Source organism: Lacerta agilis, chromosome 13 (assembly GCF_009819535.1).
Source record: "Lacerta agilis isolate rLacAgi1 chromosome 13, rLacAgi1.pri, whole genome shotgun sequence".
NCBI lineage: Eukaryota > Metazoa > Chordata > Lepidosauria > Squamata > Lacertidae > Lacerta > Lacerta agilis.
This window is the reverse complement of record NC_046324.1, coordinates 23354730-23381367: the sequence shown is the minus strand read 5'-3', so window position 1 is coordinate 23381367 and position 26638 is coordinate 23354730. Positions and strand designations below refer to the sequence as shown.

The window sequence follows — 26638 nt, the reverse complement described above, 5'->3', positions numbered from 1 at the left end:
CAAAGTCTGATCTGTACCATAAATACACTTCAGATAGCCCAAACATCTCAATTTAGTGGTTACCCCAGGATCTGATGAGATACGATGATTCTGTTTAATTAAAAAAAGAGGGGGGAAATGGTTAAGGGGAAAAATAAGTTTATTTGAAAACCAGATGTTATGCTTGCACTTTTTTAAAAATACAAAACTTCATGACAAGTTTAAGAAAAGTATACTGTTGGTAAATACAACCATCCTATCTGTGTTGACTGGAATGAACCCCAGGCCTTGGTTGGCCCTGCCTGCATAGAATCACTTGATTTGAAGCTGATAACTCCTCCTTTCAGTGAACTTGTAGCTGTTGATATGCTGAGGAGGAGAGTTTGGCTATCCAGCTTTCTTTCCGTATGCATAGCTCAAAGGCAAAAGTTAGGGAACCTGTGGCCTTCCTGATTTTGTTGGACTTCAACTCACATCAGCCAGCACAGCCCAGTGGGTCAAGGACGATGGGAGTTGGAGTCCATCAACTTCTGGGTGGGCCTACAAAGTTCCACTTCTGCTCTAAGGTGTATGAAAACAAGAAGTTAAGCATGGATTACCAAAGTATTGGCTTTGGTTCTTAGTATGCAGTTCTAAATCAAGTTGACCCTAGTATATTTCACATGGGCTAAGTCAAGCTACTCCTTTGGGGGGTGGGAGGGAAACATGGTGCAAAAAGCATGAGGTAGCTGCCCACTGCTCATTAGGCACTGAAGTCTCATGCTCCATCCAAGTTCATATGAAATCTGCTTCACGCAGAACATAAAATAAATGGCTGATTTGTCTTCTGCTGTAATACTCAAAGTGCATTCTTGTGCTTGAGAAGCATGCAGTTGGGGCATCTATCTGCACCATGCTTTCAGACACACAAATACTCCGTAAGAGTTAAAGGAAAAGATGTGTTTTCTTCAGCAGAAGGACCTTTGCTAGAGCACCTGTCTTGCCTGCAGAAGGTCTGGGGTTCAATCTCCAGGGTGGAGAAGAGGAGAGACCCCGTTGAAACCCTGGATAGCTCAATAACTTTGCCGCAAAAAAATGCTTTACAGCTTTTGTTTCTGGATTTTCTCTTTTTGAAATAGGGCAACCCTAGTGTCACACTTGGGCCTCCAGCTGGTTTTCACTTCTGGCCCTGCCTGCCCCTGGCAAAAGGGTCCCTTGAGGTTGTCCAGGAGGGAATATAGTCCTCAGACTGGAAAAAGATTTTCTGCTAACCTAGGCCACAGTCCAACCCAAAGTAAGCATGCATCTAATTCTGTCTCTTTGAGTCTGTGGAACTAACAAACACTTAACTCTGGCCCAATGTTGCGCTTGGCTTTCTTGCACAGTGAGGTCCGAGGGTGGGTGGGTGGGGCTTCTTCATAAAATTCCTGCTTTAAAAAAAATTATGCCTGCATGGGAGAAATGTAAACAGCTTACACTGAGAAATAAACGTGGCTCGCTAGCACCTGACTGGCACGAGAGCAGGATTCTAGGTGTGTCTCTCCGTGCAGTCTCCACTGGTGAAACATGAGATGCCGTCTTTCTCTAGTGAAACTTAAATCAGTTTTTCCCTGCAATCATAGCTGCCCCTACCACAATGGAGGCGCAATTAGAAAAACTGGGAGAATTGCAGAGATTTCTTATTTCACAGTGAGATTTTCCAGCTGAGAAACATTGTTATGCATGTCCCATTACACTCTTAACAGCATTTGCTGATCGGTAATTTATATTGATTTAATGAGGGTTACTCAAGCAGGGCTGGCCCAGCCATGAAGACAGTTGCCTCTGATGGCCTATCTGAGCTCGAATAGTGTGCTGTTCACCATTGCTGCCTCCTACATGGAGGTGTCCCTGCCTCCACGGTTGCCACAAACCCACCTCCTCTGTCACAGGCAGGGTACAGCTACGGAGAGGGATTGGGTGTGGCATGTCCTTGGTGGCAGAGCAGGCGCAGCGGCAGTGGGGAGTTTTGCCTGAAGCGGCAAAACCTCCTGGGACTTGAGATTGTAACCTTAGTTTTAGATCTGGAAAATACAGTGTATACTTCACTTCCTGGTCTCCCATGTTTTGAGAATCGTGCCTTCTCTTTACTATAAAGAATGCATTGCTGTGAGCAGAGCCTGTTGATGTACCAACTTGCATTGTTACCTGATCTTGAGTGGATACGGTTGCCATTTGTTATGGCAAGAAGCCCTTGGAAAGAGAGTTTATGGATACCTTCCAACCGACAGTTCAAAATTGTCCATTTTGTTTGCTGTGGCTCCAGCATGAAACTTCTGAAGCAGCAAAAACGGGGTTTTCTGTGCTCTTACTGGTATCACATCGCGGTGCACTTCCTCGGTGAGGTGGAGTCTGCATTTGCCTGTTTCCTGATGCTTTCTGTTTGAAAACAAAATGCAGTTCTTACGTGCTTCAAATATCTTGATAGCCATCTATGCTAAACTATCTCTCTCTCTCTCTCTCTCTCTCTCTCTCTCTCTGTGTGTGTGTGTGTGTGTGTGTGTGTTTATTATTTTCTATTTAATAATATACATTCACATCATTATCCACTTAACTTCCTTCCCTCCAACCTCATGGCTTTCAAAATTAACCTTTGTATCATTGCGTTTTGTAAGTTTTCCAATTCTAATTACACTCATTACAAAATAGCTCAAAATTTAAATAAATATAGAAAGGTAGAAAATGTCTCATTACAAGTCTTCAAACAACCCTGCTAGTGATGTTAATTGCTTACAATAATCTTTCAGATATCGTATAAATTTACTCCAGCCCTTTTGGAATAGTTGATCATGCTGATTTCGGATTTTTCCTGTCAGATTCACCAGTTGTGCAAAGTCCATCATCTTAATCTGCCACTAGTCTGAATTCTTTCTGAGAGCTTTTGAGTGATAGCCTTTATTTATTTATTTGTTTATTTATTTGCATACATAACAATACTTTTCCTCCAAGGAACTCAAGGTGGCATGCATGGTTCCCTCTCCCCCATTTTATTCTCACAACAACCCTATGAGGTCAGTTATGCTAAGAGGCCGTGAATGGCCCAAGGTCGCCCAGTAGGGATTTGAACCCGGATCACGCACATCCTAGTGCAACACAATTCCTTTATGATAAGGAATGAGGCTTAAGCATACCTACCTTTTATAGGATAAAATTCAGCTGACACTGGTAAAGATGGGCTGGATAGCCCAGCTAATCTCATGCAAAGCCAGGTGACCCTTACCTGCCAAGTCTCTTCTTCCGATGCCCACCAGGCCTTCATACAGTCCTTTGACTGGGTTTTCCCCTGCCATAATCACGCTATGGAGCCAAATGAGCAACATCCTATGACCGTGTTCTCTGTAGCTTTTGCTGCCTAGAAAGAAGAACGGGATAGCAAACTTGCACACATACACACAAAGACCCTTAAATGTTTCACAGTGTCTTATGGCATAAGAGTGGTTAGCTGTAGACTTGACTTAGAACAGTCACAAGCAGATTCTTTGTTCTAGGAAAAAAATGCCTATAATTTGGGACATGGCACACCACCTTGGGAGAATATTATCTACCACAGCCGTCCCCATCTTCGTGTCCTCCAGCTGTTTTGGAATACACTGCTATCAGGCTGAGGCTGATGAGTGATGATCACCCAAAACAGCTGGAGGACCCCAGGGCCACATGTACACCACACATTTAAAGCAGTATGATAGCACTGTTTAGTCATGGCTTCCCCCAAAGATCCTGGGAAGTGTAGTGTGTCAAAGGGTGCTGAGAGTTGTGAGGAGACCCCGATTCCTATCACAGAGGTACAATTCCCAGAGTGGTTTAACAATCGCCTCAGGGAACTCTGGGAACTGTAGTTTGTTGAGGGGACTAAGGGTCTCCTAACAACGCTCAGCACTCTTAACAAATGGCAGCTCCCAGGATTATTTGGGGGTAGCCATGACCGTTTAAGTTACCATAGTGCTTTATTTATATATTGTGTAAATGTGGCCAAGGTTGGCAAAGGCTGATCCTGGAGAACAGTTGGTTGAGAAGCCAGGAGGGTTCCTTTCACAAATCTCCAAGCACCTCCTTCTTACTTCACAAATGTGCTTCTAATATCAGCCTATTGATTCTGTCTTTAAAAGTGTTCCCCAAACATTTTGATCAGTGAGAGGCAAAGTTTTACTGTTTACACACTCAGGAACTGGGATTAAGCCGACCTCAAAGCACCACTTTCTGTGCTTTCTGCCTAAGCTGCAGCTCTCCATCGGCAGCTGGCAAGTCCACAGCAGTGACTCATGCAGAGAGGCAGCAGGGAGCCTCTCAGAAGACATGCCTCCTGTGTGAGTGATCGGGGATGGGCTGTTAACTGCTTTGCACACAGAAGGTTCCTGGTTTAATCTCCAGGTAGGTAGGAGCTGGGAAACACTCTTCCTAAACGTGCACGGGAAGGTGCTTAGGCTGAGCAACCGACCTACCTGCCCACTGGTGCTCAATGGCTCTGATATGAGCCTCGGTGAATTTCCAGTAATGTGCCAGCTTCTTCCACTCGTTGGGTTTGAGGTATTTTGTCGCAAGCCTCCACATGACGGAGCGGATGTGCTGCGTCTCCATCCGGTGGTCCTGCTTGAAGGTTAAGTGCTTGGCTACCCAGGAGTCAGAATCGCTGTTCAGATTATCCTACAAAAAAGTGGAACGAGCTGATTCACTGCTAACTTGCATCCCCCCCCCAATTTAATTTCCCCTACTACTGAGAAATGTTTTGTCCAAGCTGCCTATAATGGGTCTAAGTGGGGTGCAGAGTGATGGAGATGCCTGCCTGCTGAATTTACTGTCCTGGTGTTTCTAACCATTGTTGGGCAACTTCAAGGCCCCCTTTTCTGTTCTCCTTTAGGGTTCTTTATCTTCAAAACCACATTTGGACCGGACAGCCATTCAAATGGAGGACACCTTTGAACAGAAGGCTGCCTCTGACAGATCTTCAAAAAAAGGACCATCCTTTGTAAAGCAAGGACACATGGCCATCTCATTACATGCTTCACCCTTGCCAAGAACACACACTTCTTTGTCATCTCTACTCCAGCCAAACTGACCTCTTATTTCATTCACAGCACCTGCACTGCTTATCAACATTCTGTTGCTGACACCTTTCCCTTCAGCAGCTGTATCTGTGAACATTCCATACCCACAAGCCCATATACAGATATATATATCTAGATATGACGCACACAGTCATATGCCTTGGTACTTGGATGTTTTGGCTCCCGAACACTGCAAACTCGGAAGTGAGTGTTCGGGTTTGCGAACATTCTTTGGAAGCTGAATATCTGAGGGGGCTTCTGTGGCTTCTGATTGGCTGCAGGAGCTTCCTGCAGCCAATCAGGAGCCGCGCTTTGGTTTCCGAACGTTTTGGAAGTCGAACGGACTTGAGGAATGAATTTCGTTCGACTTCCGAGGTACCACTGTATACATGAATGTTTGGATATTCCATAATGCCCACCTACCTTTTCCCATTTGTAAAACCTATCTGCTTTGATGATCATGTCAGCCAAGTTGATGTGGTTGCCACGGGCAGCAATATCTAGGGATGTTTTACCTTGCTGAAATAAAAGGTAAGAGCAGGCGAAGGAAAGATCATTTTATTATTATTTAGCAAAACTTATGCACTGCTTGATGGTAATAAAACCACTAAGTGCTTTACAATGAATATTAATTAAGATTATTGATAAAAAGCTTAAAAACAAGTAATTAAAACATGTAAAATAAGACAAGTTGAAAACACATCAGCCACTATGTGTCTGGGTAGGATTGCCAAATCTCACAGCAATAATCTCACAACATTAATGCATTTATCGTTTTCTTAAACGAACAAACAATATTTATTTCGTTCATAAAATTATATACCACTTGATTGTAAGGAAGAAAGCGCTGAGTGGTTTGACTTCTGCATATTATATAAGGCTCATTTTTCACTGCATAATATGACCTTGTAATATTTCTCCATAAATTTAATATTTTATTTTAAAGCTTTTGGAGAGCCACTTGCAAGGAATTGCTTCAGGGAGGGAAATGTGTTTTGGTCCAAATTTTGAACAGGGGACCAGGCAAATTTCATAAGCTCCCTGCAGCAAGTGAAAAAAGGATTCCAATTGAAAGGAGGAGAGAGAGAGAGAGAGAAAGGTTCTGTCATTTGGGGCTCATTCACCCATGCAGCTGCCTAATGTGCTTGGTCCATTGCCGGGTCATGCCATTTCTACCTTTGCAACATTGCAAAAAAAAAATGTTGCTCCGCTTTGCTGCTCCTCTGCAAGACTGGCAAAAACCACGGTGGGAGATTCAGGAGAGACAACAAATGAAAACATACCAACCAACCAAATAACACAGCACTTGGCTAAACTACAGAATTCCCCACCACAAAGACATAATGGTTGCTGCCAACATGGATGGCTTTAAAAAGGGGTGGGGTGGATGCTATCAATGCCTACAAATCAGGATGGCATCCCACTGAATTCCAATACCTAGGAATCACATGGTTTCTTTTCTTTATTAAAACTTCTTTTGAGTGCCATCTGCCTTCAATTTCTTCTGAAGTTCAAAATAATATTAATGTTTCCGTTCAAATATCTGTATGCTGATTGCCTGCATTCTATTCCAACCATGACTGAGAAGGTGCTACTTGTCTGCGATGGAATTATTTACCTTGTCTGTTAGTTTTAAGTTCACCCCAGCGATAAGAATCATCTCAGCAATGTCCTGTCTCCCATGCTCTGCAGCTATATGCAGTGGGCTCTGCTGCCTCTGAGTCAAAAGAGAAAATAAGGAGCTAGTATTAATGAGGGCCTGTTACTCTATGGTGGAGCACTGGTGGTCTCTCTTAACATTTTGGACATGTAGATCGTGTATCAATAGCATGAAGCAATACAGTTTATTTCTTAAAAATAGAAGTCTTACATTATCAGGGATATCCAGGTCACATTCAGCATCAATTAGGAGTTTAACGATGGCTGGGTGATTCTGTAGCACCGCAATGTGCATAGCTGATGCATTTTGCTGTAAAATGAAGCACACTGATAGTTTTGTGTACAGTTGAAGTGGGGGGGGGGGGGAAGCCTGCCTTCTAAGGTGCATCCTCTGAGCTAGAAGGTCTGTCTCTTAACAAGACAGGATTATTCCCTGTCTCTTAACAAGACAGGATTATTCAGTCCCATGGTGAGGCCTGAATCCCTTCCAATCGGGATTCAGGCCTCACCATGGGACTGAAACCGCCTTGGTCGCGCTGGTCGATGATCTCCGGCGGGCTAGGGACAAAGGTGAGAGCTGTTTCCTAGTTCTGCTGGATCTCTCAGCGGCCTTTGACACCATCGACCATAACATCCTTCTGGACCGGCTAGAGGGGTTGGGAGCTGGAGGCACTGTTATACAGTGGTTCCGCTCCTTCCTCCTGGGCCGTGTTCAGAAAGTGGTGGTGGGGGATGAGTGTTCAGACCCCTGGGCTCTCACTTGTGGGGTGCCTCAGGGTTCTGTCCTCTCCCCCATGCTTTTTAATATCTATATGAAGCCGCTGGGAGAGATCATCAGGGGGTTTGGGCTGGGTGTTCATCAGTATGCAGATGATACCCAGCTCTACCTCTCTTTCAAATCAGAACCAGTGAAGGCCGTGAAGGTCCTGTGTGAGTGCCTGGAGGCGGTTGGAGGATGGATGGCGGCTAACAGATTGAGGTTGAATCCTGACAAGACAGAAGTACTGTTTTTGGGGGACAGGAGGAGGGCAGGTGTGGAGGATTCCCTGGTCCTGAATGGGGTAACTGTGCCCCTGAAGGACCAGGTGCGCAGCCTGGGAGTCATTTTGGACTCACAGCTGTCCATGGAAGCGCAGGTTAATTCTGTATCCAGGGCAGCTGTCTACCAGCTCCACCTGGTACGCAGGCTGAGACCCTACCTGCCCGCGGACTGTCTCACCAAGGTGGTGCATGCTCTGGTTATCTCCCGCTTGGACTACTGCAATGCGCTCTATGTGGGGCTACCTTTGAAGGTGACCCGGAAACTGCAATTAATCCAAAATGCGGCAGCTAGACTGGTGACTGGGAGTGGCCGCCGGGACCACATAACACCGGTCCTGAGAGATCTGCATTGGCTCCCAGTACGTTTCCGAGCACAATTCAAAGTGTTGGTGCTGACCTTTAAAGCCCTAAACGGCCTCGGTCCTGTATACCTGAAGGAGCGTCTCCACCCCCATCATTCAGCCCGGACACTGAGATCCAGCGCCGAGGGCCTTCTGTCGGTTCCCTCACTGCGAGAAGCAAAACTACAGGGAACCAGGCAGAGGGCCTTCTCGGTAGTGGCGCCCGCCCTGTGGAACGCCCTCCCATCACAGGTCAGGGAAATAAACAACTACCTGACATTCAGAAAAAACCTGAAGGCAGCCCTTTTTAGGGAAGTTTTTAATGTTTGATATTTTTGTATTTGATTTCTGTTGGAAGCCGCCCAGAGTGGCTGGGGAAACCCAGCCAGATGGGCGGGGTACAAATAATAAATATTATTATTATTATTATTATTATTATTCAATGGAACAGGTACAGAACTCTGCAGGTGTGCAAAGGCACCCATTCTGCTCTGACACTGGAAACAGGTTTTAGGGCTAAAAGCCTGAAGGCAGAGAGGGCAACAATATATGGCCATTCTTTAACATCTTGTTTTTGCTGCCACTTACTGAAGGGAGCATTATATGAAGCTGCATTTTATTGAGACATAGTATTTGTCCCTCTTACTTACTCCTTATTGGCAGCAGCATTCCAAAGTTCTCAAGAGGATGCCTTTCTTAGCCTTCCTACCTATTTGGAACATAACAAAGCTGCCTTATACCAAGTCAGACAATTGTTCCATCTAGCCCGGCATTGTCAACGTTGAGGGGCAAGCAGCTCTGCAGAGTTCCAGAGCTGCTTGGGGTTACTGGGGATTGAACCAGGGATCCGTATGCAAGGCAGCTGCTCTACCACTGAGCTACAGTTCACTGGAAATATCAGGAACTGACCCTCGGACCTTTTGCATGTAAAGCCAAGCATGGAGGTGCAAGTCGTCCCGATTCAATAAGAGCCAGGTGATTTAGCACAGCACATTAATATCCCCCCATTTCTTCTGCCATAAAAATGTGAATATTGGGTCTCCCATCCAGGCACTTGACCAGACCTGAGACAAGCTTAGGTAAAGGGACCCCTGACCATTACGTCCAGTCGTGTCCGACTCGGGTTGCGGCGCTTATCTCGTGTTACAGGCCGAGGGAGCTGGCGTACAGCTTCCGGGTCATGTGGCCAGCATGACAAAGCCGCTTCTGGCGAACCAGAGCAGCGCACGGAAACGCCGTTTACCTTTCCGCCGGAGCGGTACCTATTTATCTACTTGCACTTTGATGTGCTTTTGAACTGCTAGGTGGGCAGGAGCAGGGACCGAGCAACGGGAGCTCACCCCGTCGCGGGGATTTGAACCACCGACCTTCTGCACTTTACATCCTCCACTGTTGGAGGAAGGATGCCTTGTTCCCAGTGTCAGTACCAACACCCAGTAGCTGGAAGTCGTAAGTGGGAAAAGCACTTGTTCTGCTTGTGAGTTTCCTAGAAGTATCTTGTTGACTACGGGGAGAACAAGAAGCTGGACTAGAGGGGCATCCGGATCCAACTGCCAGGTTCTTATTATGTTCTTATGTATTAAGAGCCCTCTGGTGGTGCAGAGGACAAGAAGTTCTTGTGGGGTGGAATATCACATACTTAATTAACCAGATCAACCTTCCCCAATCTGTTGCACTCCAAATGCTTTGGACTACAATGTGTAGCAGCCACCAGCCAGCATGTTGACTGGGGCTGATCCAAAACATCTGGGAGGGGGCAGCAAGCTGGGGGAAGAGGTTGCTGGGAGTTGTAGTACAACAACATTTGGAGGGAGCCAGTTGGTGAACAATGGCTTGGCTGCTGAGCTTCTTAGCCTTCTTAACTTACAGCACCACTCCTACAAAGAGAGTCCAAGGATGGACTCAGCAGACCCAATGGACTCTCATTCCTCCTTTCTTTGCTCAGAGTCACAAAGATGCTGCAGGTGGTACCCAACCAAATGAGCTACTTACGTAATTCAGTGTATCTGTGTGAATTCCTGCATCAATAAGGATCCTGGTCATGAGCTCATAGCCATTTTGTGCAGCATAATGAAGGCAGGTCATCTTTTTCTGAGAGAGAGAAAACACCATTCAGACAATACAAGAGATTGTCTATGTGGCCCAAGTTCGCCTTAACTCAATCCCAATTATTTTATTGTTTATCAACTGCCCCCGATAATCCCCAGCATCCTTCCTTCAGGGGAGCTGAGATGGGCATCACCTTCCAGTGAGAGCCACTGACCTGAGTTTGGATGTTGACATCACAGCCGGCTTCCAGGAGCAGCTTCATGCAGTCATGATGACCATTTTCAGCAGCCAAGTGCAGGGCGCTCAGCCCTTCCTGGGAAGGCAAAAGAGGAGAACCTTTATAGCAATACTAATTATTTATTATTTCATAAAATGTACATACTATTTGACAATGCAAAACAAAACCACAAAGTGGTTTACAAAAATAATTAAACAATGAAATGATCAGTTAAAAAATAGTTAAAAACAACTATTTTAAACTTTCAAAAATAATTACCGGTAAAACCAACAATAAGCTAAAAACCAGATTGAAACACATCAACATTCTGCATGTCTAAAAACAAAAATGTTTTTAGCAGGTGCCAAAAAGAGTATCCTGTACCCTCCCTCTCCTTAGCGACCTTGCCATTCAGCTTTTTGAGCTTTTCCAAGAGGTGGCAATATATTTCCTCAAGAAACTGGTGCCACTCAATGACTGAACTCAACCTCCTCCTTCTCCGCTGTCCTCCCCACCTCCACAAATACCTTCATGCATCTTATACCCTCCGACATCCCGCAGAGGAAAACCCTGACATTTGTCTTTCAGGGCCGCACTCCCACGTGAGTCATGTGACTTGCGAGAGAGCACAGCCTTCCCCCAAACGTGAGTTTTTCAGGGCCGAGAGCGAGCAAGCGAGCAACCTCCCAACTCCCCTCCCCACTGACCATCCCAGTGCACATGGCAGGAGCAGAGGCAGAAGGAGAAGAGCCTTGGCACCTACCCATACCATATTTTTCCTCCTCTGCTGACGGTTCTGCTCCTGCAGCTGGCTGCTCCCTAACAGAGCAGCACACCTGAGCTGTGGTGCTCATGGGTGAGAGGAGTGCCTGAGGAAGCTGCTCTGTGCATCTTTCAGGGCTGAACTTTCACGGGAGCCAGGTGAATCTCACAAGAGCATGCCCCCCCATGCACATCTTTTGGGGCCATACTCTTTCAGAAGCCAAAACCGGACACCTCGTGATCCAATCAGAAGCTGGAGTGGCTTCTGTAATTCCGGGATGCCTTGCTTAAATCAGGACAGTTGACGGGTATGGCATCTTCATGGTATATTCTTCCTACTGAGTGAACTATGTTCCCCAAAGGGTGGTTAGAGTGTCAGATTAGGACCCGCAAGGCCATGGGTGGTACCCCATGTTAGTTGGATCCACTGAAACCACAGGAATTTAAGTGTGTTGTATTTCAGTTGGTCTACTTTGAGCACACTTGGTTCAATAGCCCACTCAGGGACAATGACCAGTGGGTGGCCTTAGGTCAGCCACTATCTCCCAGCCTAACCTACCTCACAGGGTTGTTGTGAGGGTGAAATGGGGGGGGGACAACTATGTACATCACCTTGAGCGCCTTGAAGGAAAAGGAGGAGATAAACGTAGTAAACTAGCAGAGGTCTTCTACTCACCGTATTCTTCTCATCAAGGTTCATTCCTACATCTATAAGCTTCTGCAGCACCTCTGCATGACCATTCTTGGCTGCTAGATGAAGCGCTGTGTTCTTCTCCTGCAAATCAAGGTGACATCCAATAGAAATATGTGTGGGTGATATCTTCTCAAAGTACCCATAATTTAAGGGCCTATCTAGATGGAGAGGGAAATAAGCAAAGCCCCAAAGGATGAGGAAGACTCACAGACGACAGCAACTGGACTCAACAGGATGCTGATTCCTGTTCCTTTCCATACCTTGTCTTTGATGCTGCATGCACAACCTAAGCGAATCAGGAAGTCCACCACCTCCAGTTGCCCATTCTCAGCAGCCAGATGAAATGCCGTCCTGTCCATCTTTAAGGGGAGAAAGGATGAGAGTCATTTTGGTATAGTGTTTATGGTGTCAGACTAGGGCCTGGGAGACCAGGGTTCAAATCCACACTTGGCCATGAAGCTCACAGAGTGACTTTGGGCCAGTCACCACCTGATAACTATTTGCATATTTGAAAAACAAGAACTATTTACAAAAAAAAGCCAGTGCCTTAGACTGTTCCGAAAAATTCCCACCTTGTCTTTCTTATCCAGCTGCACATCCTCAAGGTCTTCCATGATGAACTCAATGACCCTGATATGACCTCTTTGGGCTGCGCAGTGCAACAAGTTGCGACCATTCTGGGAGGGGGAAAAAAAAGAATAGGATTCAGATCCTGAGATGTGGGCCTAACACACCAACTGTTTTGAACTATAGCTCCCATCAGTCCAAGCCAGCATGGCCATTTTGGACTCTCACACCCATCAGCGCCTGCCGTTTTGGATTACAGCCCAGCTCTCATCATCCCCAGCCAGTTGCGGCCATTTTGTATCAAGGCTGTGCTGACTGGGGCTGATGGGAGTTGCACTTCAAAACAGCTGGAGGGCACCAGGTTGACAAAGACTGAGGTAAGATCATTCCTCAAGAGCGGTAATGTGAAACATTTTGTGTTTGTTAAACAGTAAGTTACAGATTGGCAACTGTATCAAATCCAGCCGCCTGAACAATGCAATCTACCCCTCTTCTTCAACTGCAAAACTGAGACAGGAAAGGGGAGAAAAATGAATAGCATCTTATAAAAATGGGATTTGGAAGGAGGAACATTTGGAGGAGTGGGGGCCTCAGGCTTTGACCACATCACCCCACCCTCCGTTGTCAAAATGTCTCCTCCTCCTGCAGGTTCACAATCTACTTAACTCTCTAAATGCGTTTTTATCAGTGTGTTCCATAAGGACACCTCTGCGGAAGTTGGGCAATAAAACACAAGAAGAGCTGCAGGGTTGGGGGAACTGAGGGCCACGTTCCCTTCAGGCCAATCTTCCAGGGTCCACGTGCCAGGGGTGGGCAGGGCAACCTTTGTACAATAGGCTAGCTTCTACACATAGCCCCCTCCATTTTCTGTACAGGCAAGCAAGTCTCAGAGAATAAGGACACATTCCAGCCAGGCAAAAAAAATCAAAGACAATGTGCAGAAGGTTGGTGAGGGTGTGTGACCTGGGGAAGGGTGTGTGGACACGATCCTGTTGGATTGTGTTGGGCCCCTGGGCCTCAGTTCCCCCGCCTGCTAGTCTAAAACCAGCCCAGGATCCAGTTTCCCACAGCAGACAAGCAGATGCTTCTGGGAGGCCCCCAAACAGGAACGAAGGGTCTCTCCCTTTTGTCCCCCAGTGACTGCCATTCCAGAGGCATGCTGCATCTGATCCAAAAAGCAGAACAGTGCCACCATAACTTGTAGCCACTTGTGCAAAGGTATTTAGATGTAATTGACAAAAAGCAGGATGATCCATTTAAAAAGCTCTAGAACTGGGGACCCAGCTACATTAGTAAAGAAACATGATTCAAATGCACTATAAACATGCAACACCAGATGGCGGTAGAGAGCAGGATTTTAAAAAGGCAAATTTCCATAGGGAGTTTTTTTCTTTTGTTATAATGATCTAATTTCTGACTTATTAATTAGTGGTCCCTTCCCCCCCCCCCCATGTGTAAATCTGCCCTGGGTTGCAGAACCTAAGTTCAAGGGACTGACTACGACCTCCAGGTATCTCTTACCCTGGCCATTCTCCCCAGGTCCTGCCACTCAGTGGCCTTTCCCCACACTCTCCTTCCTTGGCTGGAAGGCATCCTTGGAACTGTGACAATGCTTCTTGCTGGCTTGGATGGAGAGATGTGGGCATGGAAACATTCAGCTTTTGCATGGCTGGAATGTAGCCTTCTATTGTTCTGGCCCCAGCCACCACTGGGTGGGTCCATCACCCCAAAGTTTGCCCACAAAGAAAAGCAGCCCTTGGGCTTCCAAAGAGTTCCCCACTCCTGATCTAGCATCCCTGAGCAATATATTTTTAAGAGAGGAAGTGTGACGAACATATTGAAGACGGGAATTCCAGGAATGGAGGCGGACGAGGACAAAGCCTTCAACTCTTCCTCCTGGGAGTTGCATGAACTTTACCCTGCACTTTACAGCCACCACAGCCTCGCTGAGTGCCAAAAATATCCTCCATGCTTATCTTTTACAGCCATCATTTAATGCTTTACTCCTCCTAAGTTATTTATTATAAAAATATACAGGCTTGCCCTTCTGGCTATGTATGCTTTACACAGTTCCAAACTTGCCCCGCTGAGCAAACACCACCTGCCCACACAGGACGACTGGATGCTCCTGACTAAGAGCCCCCCAGCTGCTCTGAGGCTACTTTCGCAGCCACTTCCGCATGCCTTGGGAGACATGCATCTCTGAGTGGTTTCAGGCCAGGCCAAAGGAATTGCATGCGTCCGATAAAGTTCACCAGGTTTAAGACTGGCCATTGCAAATATTTGCATTAGGCTGGCAGGCAGTGGGGGCAGGAAGGAGAGAAAAACTTGTGGAACAAATGATGCACCAGGCAATTTTCATCCCCCAGTTTCCAGTGCATTTTGACCATTAGTGTAGACAGTCCAAGGCTTTATTGGGAAGCGTGTTTGCTATGCAAGAGCCCCAGTCCACTGTAAATGTACAACCCAAGGGCAGATCTACACCACACATTTAAAGCACACTCAACACACATTTAGAGCATGTGACTTCCCCCAAGGAATCATGGGAAATGTTGCTTAAGGTTGCTGGGAACCATAGCTCTGTCGGGGTGAAACTACCGTTCCCATGATTCTTTGAGAGACGCCATGTGCTTTAACTGTACCATTTGGATCTTCCTTTAAATTTGCCAGTCACAGTGCAACCTGAATTTGCTGGTGTTCAAATGAATTCCACCTGCAAATCAGTGAGGGCAGTATTCAACTGAGTTTTACTTGGAGTAGGTCCATTAATTTCAGTGGGTCTACCCTCAGTAAGACTGAGTTGACTACCACTCTGACTGCCTGGAAGCACCCTAAATTGCTTATTCAGATTTCAAACTTTTTAAAATTTATAGACTCGCCAATCAATCCACACATGCAGCCAAAAGGTATTGAAGGAATCTCTCTCTCTGTCATACAAAGCTGTTAATATCAGGGAGCCAAGGAACGACGCCATACCTTGTTTTGGCAGTTGATTTTGGCACCAGCAGTGACAAGGATCTGAAGGACACGGAGGTGGCCAAACCAGGCGGACAAGAGGAGGGCGTTCATCCCAAACTGGGTAGCCAGAGAGAGACAGAAGAAAGGTCATCTTGGTTCTGGAATAAAATGGCAGTTAGTCCTTGCTCAATTTGCCTAGGAGAAGGTTGTGTGTTCTAGGAATGTAGAAAGCTGCCTTAGACCGAGACAGACCTTTTGGTCCATCTAGCTCAGTATTGTCCATGGAGTTTTCTTGGCAGGGATACTGGAGTGGCTTGCCAGTTCCTTCTCCAGGTGGATCACATTTAGTCTAAACTCTCTGCTATGACCTGTCCATCTTGGGTGGCCCTGCATGGCATAGCTCATAGCTTCCCTGAGTTATTCAAGCCCCTTCGCCACAACAAGGCAGTGATCCATGAAGGAGTCCATGGGGTCACGAAGAGTCGGACACGACTGAACGACTGAACAACAACAAAGCTCAGTATTGTCTACACACTGACTGGTGGCAGCTCACCAGGGTTTCAGACCAGGATTATTTCCTGGTCCTACCTGGAGATGCTGGGGATTGATCCAGGGACCTGGTTGTATTTTTCTAAAAATAGATCCTGGTTTAGCATATGCCTATAATAAACTGCTGCCAAAGTGATGTCACATTTCATTTTAGCATTTGTGACTCACTGCCTTGTATCATACTTTGTATGTGGCACTTCTGAAAATGCTGGTTAAGTCCATGGCAGTGAATGTCTACCATCATCGTATGCAGAGGAGCTAGTTGCCCTACTGGTGCTGCTGAGAGTTGTTGCCCAAAACATTTGGAGGGCGCCAGTTTCAGGAAGGCTCTCCCTGAGCCTCCATCATTTACTGCTGCCTTTTGAAAAGAACCTTTATTTTTTTTTAATGACACATCCATTTTTCACCTCCCTGTATTTTACCACCTGTATTGGTGGCTAAACATTTTAAACAAATAAACCAAGCAGCTTCTTGGAGGAGGTTCTCATTCAAAGCAACCAAGGAGCTGGGTTTTAAGAGGCCAGCCGCATTTCACACAGATGCAAGAGTTGAGATCTCCTCGAGCTTACGTTGTCCTCGTCATTCACAGAGGCATCGTGGTCTAGAAGAAGACGGACGGCCTGTTCGTGACCTGCTCCTGCAGCCCAGTGGAGAGCGGTCCTGTCTATCTGGAAAGGAAGGGGAAGGTTAAGTAGGGGAAAGCAAAGGATGCAGAACAGGTGGGTGGGTGGGTGCTGGGCAAACTGCTATCAGTGCCCCCCAGCCACGCTTCCCTCTGCGACTAAATATTCATTTATTTTACATTCTATCCCATCTTCCCTCCAAGGAACTCAAGGTGGTGTGGATGTGCTCCATCGTCTAACTTCTCTGCAAAGAAATCAGGATGAACACTCAATAAACCTAGAAGCACCCAGTGCCGGAATTATGTATAAGCTAAACAAGCTATAGCTTAGGGCCCCACTCTCTTGGGGGCCCCTAAAAAAATTAAAGGAAAAACAGCCTAGATGAACATTTCCAAAATATAAGATAAAAAAATGAATAAAATAAAACCTACATACAGCAACAGTGTTTTGTGTTGTGTATGGACCTATTGGGTCCATAAATTACCATATAGCATATATTCAACACAAAAAACAGTGACAATTTGTTATTGACAAAGGACAGCTGGACATATAAAGGGCCCCATTACCTTCAGTAGCTTAGGGCCTCATCAAACCTAAATCTGGCCTCGGAAGCACTCATAGTTTCTGGGTGTGCTTTTTTCCTCCTCCCTCCTAATGCCTTTTCCTTTTGTGCCACCTCTTTCGCACTGCAAGTCTTGTAAGCTGCTCTGGGAGCTTTTGTGGCTGAAGAGTGGGATAAAAATGCTCAGTATAATAATATAAAAATATATCTGGGACAGATTCGGCTTTGGGGCTAGCTTAGTGCTTATAGAGCACTGGAGGGAGAGTTTGGCGACAGAAAAGATGTCCCTTTCCCTCCCGACCCCATTTCAGCTTCGCTGTTCAAGGAGATTGGGGAAAGTCTCACGACAGACTTCTTGTATCTACTTGGTTTGGTTTTGTTCTCCTGCAACCCAAAACGTCCCTGTGTTCCAACCGTGAAGGGTCTAGATAAGATGTGGCAAACCTGTGTGCCATCAAGATGTTCCCGGATAGCGTCAGTGAGCATGGCCAAGGGCAAGGGATGATGGGAGATGTAGTTCAGCAACATCCAGAGGGGCACAGGTTCATCACCTCGATTCAGATTTCTGGGGAAGAGCCTGCAACATTATCTGCACCCCCACCCCCTGTAAGCACCTACATTATTCTTGGCCTTGACATCCACCCCTCTCTTGATCAGCTCATCCATCCGTGCTGTGTTGTTCCGCTTTGCCGCATTGTGAAACTCTTTCTCCGAAAGAAGCACTTGGGAAGAAAAGCAGGGCACGGTGGTGTTAATGATTGTTACAGTGCTGGTTGTAAGATGGAAAAAACACAGAAATTAAATCCTAGAGGGAGCTGGGTACATATTGTTGACTGCAAGGAGGTGCCCACTGAACAGATGGAACAGATGGTCCACCACAGTTAGCTTGGAGTCTTCAGTCGGTCTCAGAGGGTGGATCGTTCTGTTATGGGCCCATGCTAGGAAGCCATCGGAAGCAGAATTGCCTGCCTCCAGCAAAGCCTCCTTGGATAGAGCAAAGTCAGATCAGGGACTCGCACAAAGATGCAACGGGAATCCTCCATGGCAGCAGACAGCAACACAGGGCAGAAAGTTTTTCACCCTAACATGATGGTTGAGCACAATAAAAGTCAAATTAGAATGCAGACAGCACCAGAATGCAGGAAATATAGGAAGGTAGCCTCAGGCTGAGCCAGATCATTGGTCCACCTAGCTCAGAATTATCAACATTGACTGGTTCAGAGGCAGCGAGTCCCTCTCAGCTCTACCTACAGATGCTGCGGCACCCCTCAAAAAACATTTATTTATTTTTTAAGACTAAAAGTCGTTGAATATTGAAATATCCAAGCTTTGAACAGGAATATATAAAAATACAACTAAGTATGACCTGAGGGCTTAAGAAGGAAATGCCCATCAGCAAGGTGAAACAGAGATATTTATTTACACAGGGTGACTAGTGCTTACAAGTTATAATAAACTAGAGGTAGTATAAACCACAGCTTTCATAACACACACACACACTGACAAGGCAGAGGTAGATTTACACAGCACACAGGTTAATGGAACTTTATGCCTTTGCCTTCTTGTGCTTTCAACAGCCGTGAGACAAGTATAAAGTCAACTGAAGGGAACTGTAAAAAGCAAATGGGGGGAGGGGGAGGGTGGTGGAGGGAGAACTATAATTAAATTCACAGTCATGCTTCAGGAAGAAGCAGATTTAAAGCAGTTATTAATGAAAGGAATTTGGTAAGACGTATCTATAAAACTATATAACGATTATTTTTTAGAATAAACAAATAGGTTGGTGCTTTATTAAGAATTACAGTGAGCGAGACACCTTTTGGATAATCCACTCTTCATATTATATACAGTGATACCCTGGTTCTCAAACGCCTTGGTACTCAAACAACTTGGAACCCAAACACTGCAAACCCGGAAGTCAGTGTTCTGGTTTGCAAACTTTCTTCAGATGCCGAATGTGCTCCGTTTTTAGTGTTACGCTTCCTACTGGATTGCCACACTTCCGTTTTGAGTGTTACGCTGAGGTCTGTCTGTTTTTGCTATTTATTTTGTGTTTTTGTGGCTCTTATTTTTGTTTGTTTTTGTGACTGTGTGGAACCCAGTTCAGCTACTGATAGATTGATTGATTGATTGAGTGACTGCATGACTAAACCGCTTCTGCTTTCATTTTATGGATCAATGGTCTCGTTAGATAGTAAAATTCATGTTAAAGTGCTGTTTTAGGGGTTGTTTTTAAAAGTCTGGAATGGATTAATCCATTTTCCATTGCTTTCTATGGGAAAGCGCACCTTGGTTCTATGGGAAAGCACACATTGGTTTTGGAACGCTTTGGTTTTGGAACGGACTTCCGGAACAGATTAAGTTTGAGAAGTTAATGGGGACAAATTCATGGGGAATAAGGCAATCCATGGCTACGCGTCACAATGGCTATATTCTTACTTGCACGGTATGCATCTGTATTCCCGTTGCTGGGAATCACAGGCAGAGAGGGCAGTGCTGTTGCACTCAGGTTCTGCTTGTGGGCTTCCTATTGGTGCATCTGCAAGGCCACTGTGAGAACAGAATAGGGGACTGGCCATCTGTCACAGATGCTTTAGCTGAGATTCCTGCATTGAAAGGAGTTGCACCAGATGACCCTTGGGGTCTCTTCCAACTATACTGTTCTATGACTCAATGGGCCATTGACCTGAGCCAACAGGGCTCTCCTGTTCTTAAAGACTGTACCTGCTGCAGACGTCATGTATCAAGGGTGGATCTTGTACATAAACTTAGATGGCTTTAGAAGGAGGCTAGACAAATTCATATAACAATAAAGCTAAACATACATACACATACTGGTGCAGCAATAAAACTGCTAGCACATTTGCAAAGCTAAGCAGGGTCCCAGTATGGTTTCAGATTGGATGGGGGGGGGCTATGTGTTGAGATTGCTGCATCGCAGGGGGGTTAGACTTCTTGATCCCTCAGGGTCCTTTCCAACTCTACAGGTCTTTCAATGGATGTATGCTATCTCTAGTGTCGGAAACTATGCACCTCTTAATACTAACTGCTGAGAATCACAAATGGGGACGCTGCTGCCACTCAGGTCCTGCTTTTGGGCTGTACATGGAGGCACCTGATCAGTCACGGTGAGAACAGGAGGCTGGACCACATGGGCCATTATCTTGATCCAAACTATAGTTCTTACATATATATATATTTATTCCAATTTTTGGAACCAGTAAAGTACCGGTATATTCCAAATTTTAAAAGATGTCTGACACCCATGTTATACTTTGTATAAGTTGCATGGAATAAATATAAATATAAATACGGTAGGTTTCCTAACATCTCTTGGCACCTTAAGGAGCAACAGCTCCCATAATTATTTGGGGGAAGCTATATCTGTTTAAAGTGGTATCAAAGTGCTTTTAAATGGAAGCGGCTGCAGACACCCAATTAATTAGCTAACCAATGCCAGGCTATCTGTGCAATAATCACCAACAACTGTTTTGTGAACAGGCCGCCAGAGTAGCCAATGTAGTAACATTCAGATGTTCTTGGGCATCAGCTCACATCACTCCTTGAGAGCAAAGTCAATGCTCAGGGATGATGGGAAATGTAGTCCAACACCAGCTTGTTATTGAAATAGCTATTTTCTCTGTGTGTGCAGTCCATGTGTGTGTAATCAGGATTGGGACCTCAGCATGCAGACAGAGAGGGCTTTTTTAACCCTCTGTGGTCCTGATGAAAATTAACCCCCTGCACGCTTGCTATTTACACTGGAAGGGAAGCTCCCATTCACCTCTCTGGGCAGCTGGGCAAGTAGCTCTTGTTGTGTATTAAGCAATAACACAGTCATGGGGCGGAAGAGGGTGGGTGGCATCGGGGTGTAAGGTTTCAACTCTCCCCACTCCAACTGCACCGTGCTCCAGATCTCCTCCTCCAAAACTCAAATGGCGTGCAGCTACACGTGTACGCCAGGGGGACCAGCAAGTGTGCGCCCACTACGTGCATCGGCTGCCCCCCTAATGCAGGCGACTAAATCTGATCTTCACTCAAAGAACAACCCCACAAAAGCCCCAACTCTCTTAGAGAGAAAGCACAAATAGCTGGAATGCAAGCGCCCCGGCTCAACGGGCTCGAGGACCGGGCTGCTGGGCGAATTCCTGCCCATCTGAGTCAGATCCACCAGAGGAGGACGAGGAGCGCGCCGACGAGGCTTTCAGCAGAGGCCGGGAAGAACTCTTCTCCTTTCCCGCCGAAGCCTGCTGCTCCCCGCTTCCCTTTTCCGACGGAACAATCCTCCCTCCCTCCCTCGCCCCCCACCTCGAACCCCTAGTTATCCAGTGTCACCCCCCCCCCATCCCAACCCCAACCCCTACCCCTTTCACTTCGCCTCTCTCCCTTCCGATTGCAACCCCGATTGCACGCTCCTCGGAGCGGGAACTTAAACCTTCGACCGCAGTGGCTCTGCCAGCACCGGCCACATTATACGGAGCGACGCCCCACGCGCGAGGATGGAAGTCGGTGGGAAGTCCAAGAGGAGCCCTCGGTGGTTCTTCCACTTTTGCCTCGGACCCCTCCCCACCCCGCTTCGTGTCCCCGTCCCCCCCGCGCCCCTTTCACTTACGGGTGTCATCCTCCGAAGCCAAGTCGTCCTCCATGGCCCCTGCAACCTCCTCACGGCCAGCGCATCCCCGCTGTAGCCCGGCTTCCGCTTTGGCTAAACGCAGCAGCAGCAGGCGGCAGGATTTGAACTGGCATCCCTAAGTCCTGGGCATGGGGCGCTCTCTCCGCCCCGCGGCCCAGCTGTGCAGGCTGCGGCGGATAAGATGGTGTCAAATTACTCCATCCGCGGCGGCATCTCTTTCTGTTGCTGCTGCTCCTGCTGCTGCTTTTTCCCTCCTCCTCCTCCTCCTCCTCCTAGCGGGGCTTGTGGGAAATGTGCTTAAAATAGCCTTTGAGCCATTGCACAGAAAGGGAGCTCAGCTCCCCCTGGACTTGTCATGGGCGAAGCTGCATCCACACGTGTGCCCTGTCCCCCACACCACGTCGGTGTCTGGATGGGTGACGCCTGGGCGCAGCCTCTGGAGAGAGAGGAATTGGCACGTGTGTGTCCAAATATTGAGCAAAGGGGATGCATGAAGAGGTGTGTCTGCCTTCAACTGCCTGGAGAGGTTTTGATCCATCTGTTAATATTGACCTTTCTGTACACCTGCCCCGCTTTTTGACACGGAAGGTGACACAGGGCGGTTTACACAGAAGGAAAAAGCAATCACTATTAAAACACACACACAATGCAAAAGACTTTAGAAAAGCAGCATGAAATAATCTGGAGGATTTACCCCCTTGCAGAACTACAATTCCCAGCACCCTCAATAAACCACAGTTCCCAGGATTCTTTGAGGCCATGTGCTTTAAATAGATGGTCTGTGCACCCCCATTTTTTGCTTTTCATGTCTTGGATTTATTTATTAAATTTATATCTCACATGTCTTCACATACATACACACTAACGTTTTCACACTTTTCTAATCATAGCTAACATGCAATCACACAGATGATTAATGGAATATACTTTGCATTCTCCATGTTACAAAACAGATGCAAAAATCAGTTCATCTACACATCAGACAGACACCATTTCTGTTGTCTTCTCAGCACCTATTGAAGGACTTCCTTTTCATCAAAATTTCTAAGTGGATATCTTTACATTAGTCTGTATCTGTACTGGATTTGAAAATGGCTTTTTAAATATATGAACTTGTTTTTCATTGCATTGTTGATGTTTTTACTGCAAAATCACTTCGAGATATTTTTATGGGAAGTGATTCATAAGTGGACAAACAAACAAATAAAATATCCCTTTCATAATTTATGGTAATCAAGATGTCTTCAGCTGTATGTGTCTTAAATTCTATTTGTTTATCTGATTTAATTTAGGGGATCTATATCTCACTCCACAGTGGGCTGCCTCCCAGAGTGCCTAATATGACATTTTAATTAGAGATAATTAAATGCAAAAAAGAGAATCATATCAAAACAGCATAAATCCGTAGCTGCAGAAGAAACTTCTAGCCAAATAAATGATACAAACCCAGCAATATTATTCTAGATGTACTTGTTAATAGCTTTCTAGGTAACACATAACCATTAAATCAGAATCAAGGAATAGGTACTAGTTTCTAGACTTCTTGTAGTCCAGCTTTACCTAGTTGGACAACAATATCCATCTGTCCTGATTTTTCTAGACTGCTAACTGTGCACTACAAATAATGCACAAGCATTATTTCATCTTTAAAATTTCTTATTACATGTAAAGGAGCTTGAGGTGGCAATCCTCTGTGGTCCTGATGATATGTGTTTCAGTCCATGTACCACTTTTGAAAATATGAATTGGGTAGGTTTGCCGTGCCCCTAATATTGTGGTCTAAACCCCTGAGCCTCTTGGGCTTGCTGATCAGAAGGTCAGCAGTTCAAATCCCCACGATGGGGTGAGCTCCCGTTGCTCTGTCCAAGCTCCTCCCAACCTAGCAATTCGAAAGCATGCCAGTGCAAGTAGATAAATTGATACCTCTGCAGTGGGAAGGGAAACCTTTTTTATTGCCACATGTACTGGCTCCACTTGACACCTTCACAGATTCCATGCAAAGGTCTAAAGTTCTTCTGATCCCATCTGGCTGAAGCCTCATCACAACTGGGAACAGTGGTAAGACACTGAACATGCAAAGGTCTGAAATGGGAGTGTGTAGGGACAGTGGGACAGGCCTGGTGAACATGCACCCTTCCTAGTTTAAGTTCTGTATGTTCACACATGCTTGACCAGGGCTATTTTCTGTGGATCCTTATGTAACAAACCAGGGGCTGCACCTCTGCTTGTTTCACTCACCAGTCTCCTACCCCTCACTCCATCAGCCACTCTTGCCAAAGCCACCCACCCTCCCCTTATTCATTTTATTAAAAACGTATACACTACTTGATTGTAAAAAACAAACCAACATCAAAAGCTGCTTACAAAGAGAGGTCATCAAACTGCAGCAGCTCACCTGAACTGCCCACTTTGGACAGCCCCTTGCTCGCCTCTGTCTTTAGTTTCCCCCTTCTCACGCTCCAAAGCTGCTGCTCAGTCTGTCATCATGCCATAGTTTGCAGTGTCCCCTACCAGTGGCCAAGCTAACTGCTGCGTGACGACAGCCTTTCAAGTTTATTGCATGTAAAATATGGCACCATTAGTTCACAAGAGAGGGAGGCGTAAGCAAGCTTGTGGGAACCTAAAGGTTTGCAAAAAAATAAATAAATAGAAGAACACTTTTGCATGTGGACCTAAGTAGGGGGGCCACTATTAAAATAGTCTAATGATGACTGAGCATGTTCAGAAGGAATGGGATGTCGACTGACTAATAGAGTCAGGGGGGAGGCAACAGAGTGTCCTGGAAAGTAAAAACCATCTGGAACCTTGACATTGAGTCCTCCACACACTGCAATATTTTGTGGCATGTAATGTATCTGCTTATCTTTTCCTTTGTTCATGCCTGCAGTTGTATCCATCCACCAGGTGGCAGGAAAGCCTGCAATATAGATGCATCGAGATAGGAAGGCTGATGGGCTTTATTACCTCTTGCAAGCAGATTTCAGGACCTTGGGATGCCATTGCGTGGTTCCCAAACTTCAGTAGTGCCTAAGATGGCCTGGTTACATATTTGCATGAGGATGAGATGTGGTAATTGAGCAAACTGTGCCATTTCAAAGTACCCATGAGGGATGCCCCCCTTTCAACAAAACCATTTATTATACAATTAGTACACGTATATACCATCTTTATGCCAAACCATTCAAGGTGGCTCCCTCATCTTGGCAGGTCATTTTGACAGGTGGGCAGGACCTCCTACATGTCAATCACCTGATATCACAAGTAATGTCAGGAGACCCAAACTAAAAAACAACAACAAGCAAATCCTTTTGTGAGTGCAGCTTGAAGTGTACCTGCAGAGGAAGATCATTTGCATTGCCAGTTTCAATTTAACCCATGATGCAAAGAGATATTTGTTATTACAGCAAGTCCAGCTTTGGACAGGCATTCATTTTTGTGAAGATGAATGTTGGAAGGTTCAGGATAGATGAAAAGGAAGGACTTCTTTACAAAGTGCATAGTTAAATAACGGAATTCATTCCCACAAGTTGTAGGCCACATTCACAGCATACATTTAAAAGCACAGTGATACCATGTTAAACAGCCATGGCTTTCCCCCAAAGATCCCTGGAAAGTGTAGTTTGGTATAGGAGTTGAGAGTTGTTAGGAGACTCCTGTTCCCCCCAAACAGAGAAACAATTCCCAAAGATCCCTGTGAAGAAGCAATGACTGCCAAACCATTCTGGGAACTGTAGCTCAGTGAGGGGAACAGATAGGTCTCCTAACAACTCTCAGCACCATTAGCAAACTACAGCTCCCAGAATTCTTTGGGAGAAGCCATGGCTGTCTAAAGTGGTATCACGGTGCTTTAAATGGGGTCCCAGTGCTGCAAGCCCTTGGACTATATGCAAGAAAGAAGGCAGGCAAGTGGGGGCTGGCTCAGGGCAGACTGAGGTTGGGGGGGGAACAGAGCCCCATTTGCCCTTATGACCTTCCTCACCTGTATCTGCAAGAACCATAAAGCTGCACTATGACCCTGTGTCAGGCATGTGCACAGAGCAGAGCCTTCTTAAATCTACTACCTATGCACCAGGTATTTCAAACGCCATCACTGGCAAAAGCCTAAACCCAAACCTGTTTCTTACTGTCTTTCTTTGTTTTGTTATTTCTCCCTCTTGTGGGGCGGCGGCGGCGGGGGGGGGGGGAGGGGGTGCTTGCCCAGGATGCAGCTTCACTGAGCTCTCCTCCCCACCCCTGGACGCCCTTCTCTCTTGTGCCTTTCCTGCTGCTGCGAGTACATTTCCTTGGAGAAAGTCTATGGCAGACATCTGCACTGCAGCTATTCTGCTGATGATGACAGACTTTCTGGACTGGTCTCTGGACAAGCAAAGGAAATGGGAGGAAGGCAATCAGACTAATTGCTCCCCAAACTACGACTTATTAAATTAATTTCAGGCCAGTATTGGCAGACTGTGCATTAGGCGAGGTGGAGCCATTTGCTTCGGGCAGCAGATCTGACCCTCTCCCCATCCCCAGTGCACTGCTGCCAGTCCCACCGGCAGCCAACACATCCCTGTTACCCTTGCTGCCCATCACAGCAGCGGCACGGATGCAGCCGCAGGTGAGGTTACAGTTGTGGTGATGGGGCTGGCAGCAGCATGGGCACCATGATGGTGGGGGAGGAAAGGGGTGGGGACCCTGAGCTGGGAGCAGGGCATCGTTGTGGGGGGGGGGAAGGGTGGCATTGGGTCATTTTGCCCACAGTGACAAAATGTCTTGGTCCACCCCTGAGTATTGGGGGAAAGAAAGAAGGAAGAAGTCAGTCTAATTGGTTGATTCAAATCTGCACACTTTTAAGATCCGAATTAACACATGCTGATAATTGGCTATGTGACCATCTGGAATACAGAGCTGTGACGCCAAGTCTTTTTACAGCTTCCCCCCTCTTTTCCTCTCCTTTACTCC

At 46.3% G+C, this 26638-nt stretch overlaps 1 protein-coding gene across 4 annotated transcripts; it reads right to left on the bottom strand.

Annotated features, from left to right (window-relative positions):
- Positions 1–121: 121 nt before the first annotated feature.
- ANKDD1A (ankyrin repeat and death domain containing 1A) lies at positions 122–21785 on the bottom strand. Of its 4 annotated transcripts, none has more exons than XM_033166913.1 (15): positions 21674–21785; positions 17680–17783; positions 16446–16544; positions 15346–15444; positions 12375–12479; positions 12063–12161; positions 11785–11883; positions 10344–10442; positions 10073–10171; positions 6910–7008; positions 6658–6756; positions 5463–5558; positions 4437–4638; positions 3218–3349; positions 122–2376 (listed from the first exon to the last, which is right to left on the bottom strand). In XM_033166913.1, exons 1-15 carry the CDS (start codon positions 21705–21707, stop codon positions 2315–2317), a joined length of 1527 nt encoding a protein of 508 aa, XP_033022804.1. In that variant the 5' UTR covers positions 21708–21785; the 3' UTR covers positions 122–2314. The 4 variants fall into 4 exon arrangements, with proteins under 4 accessions (XP_033022804.1, XP_033022807.1, XP_033022805.1 ...); XM_033166916.1 differs by having other exon boundaries at positions 15346–15485; positions 16446–16540; positions 21674–21691; XM_033166914.1 differs by having other exon boundaries at positions 16446–16540; positions 21674–21691.
- Positions 21786–26638: the final 4853 nt, after the last annotated feature.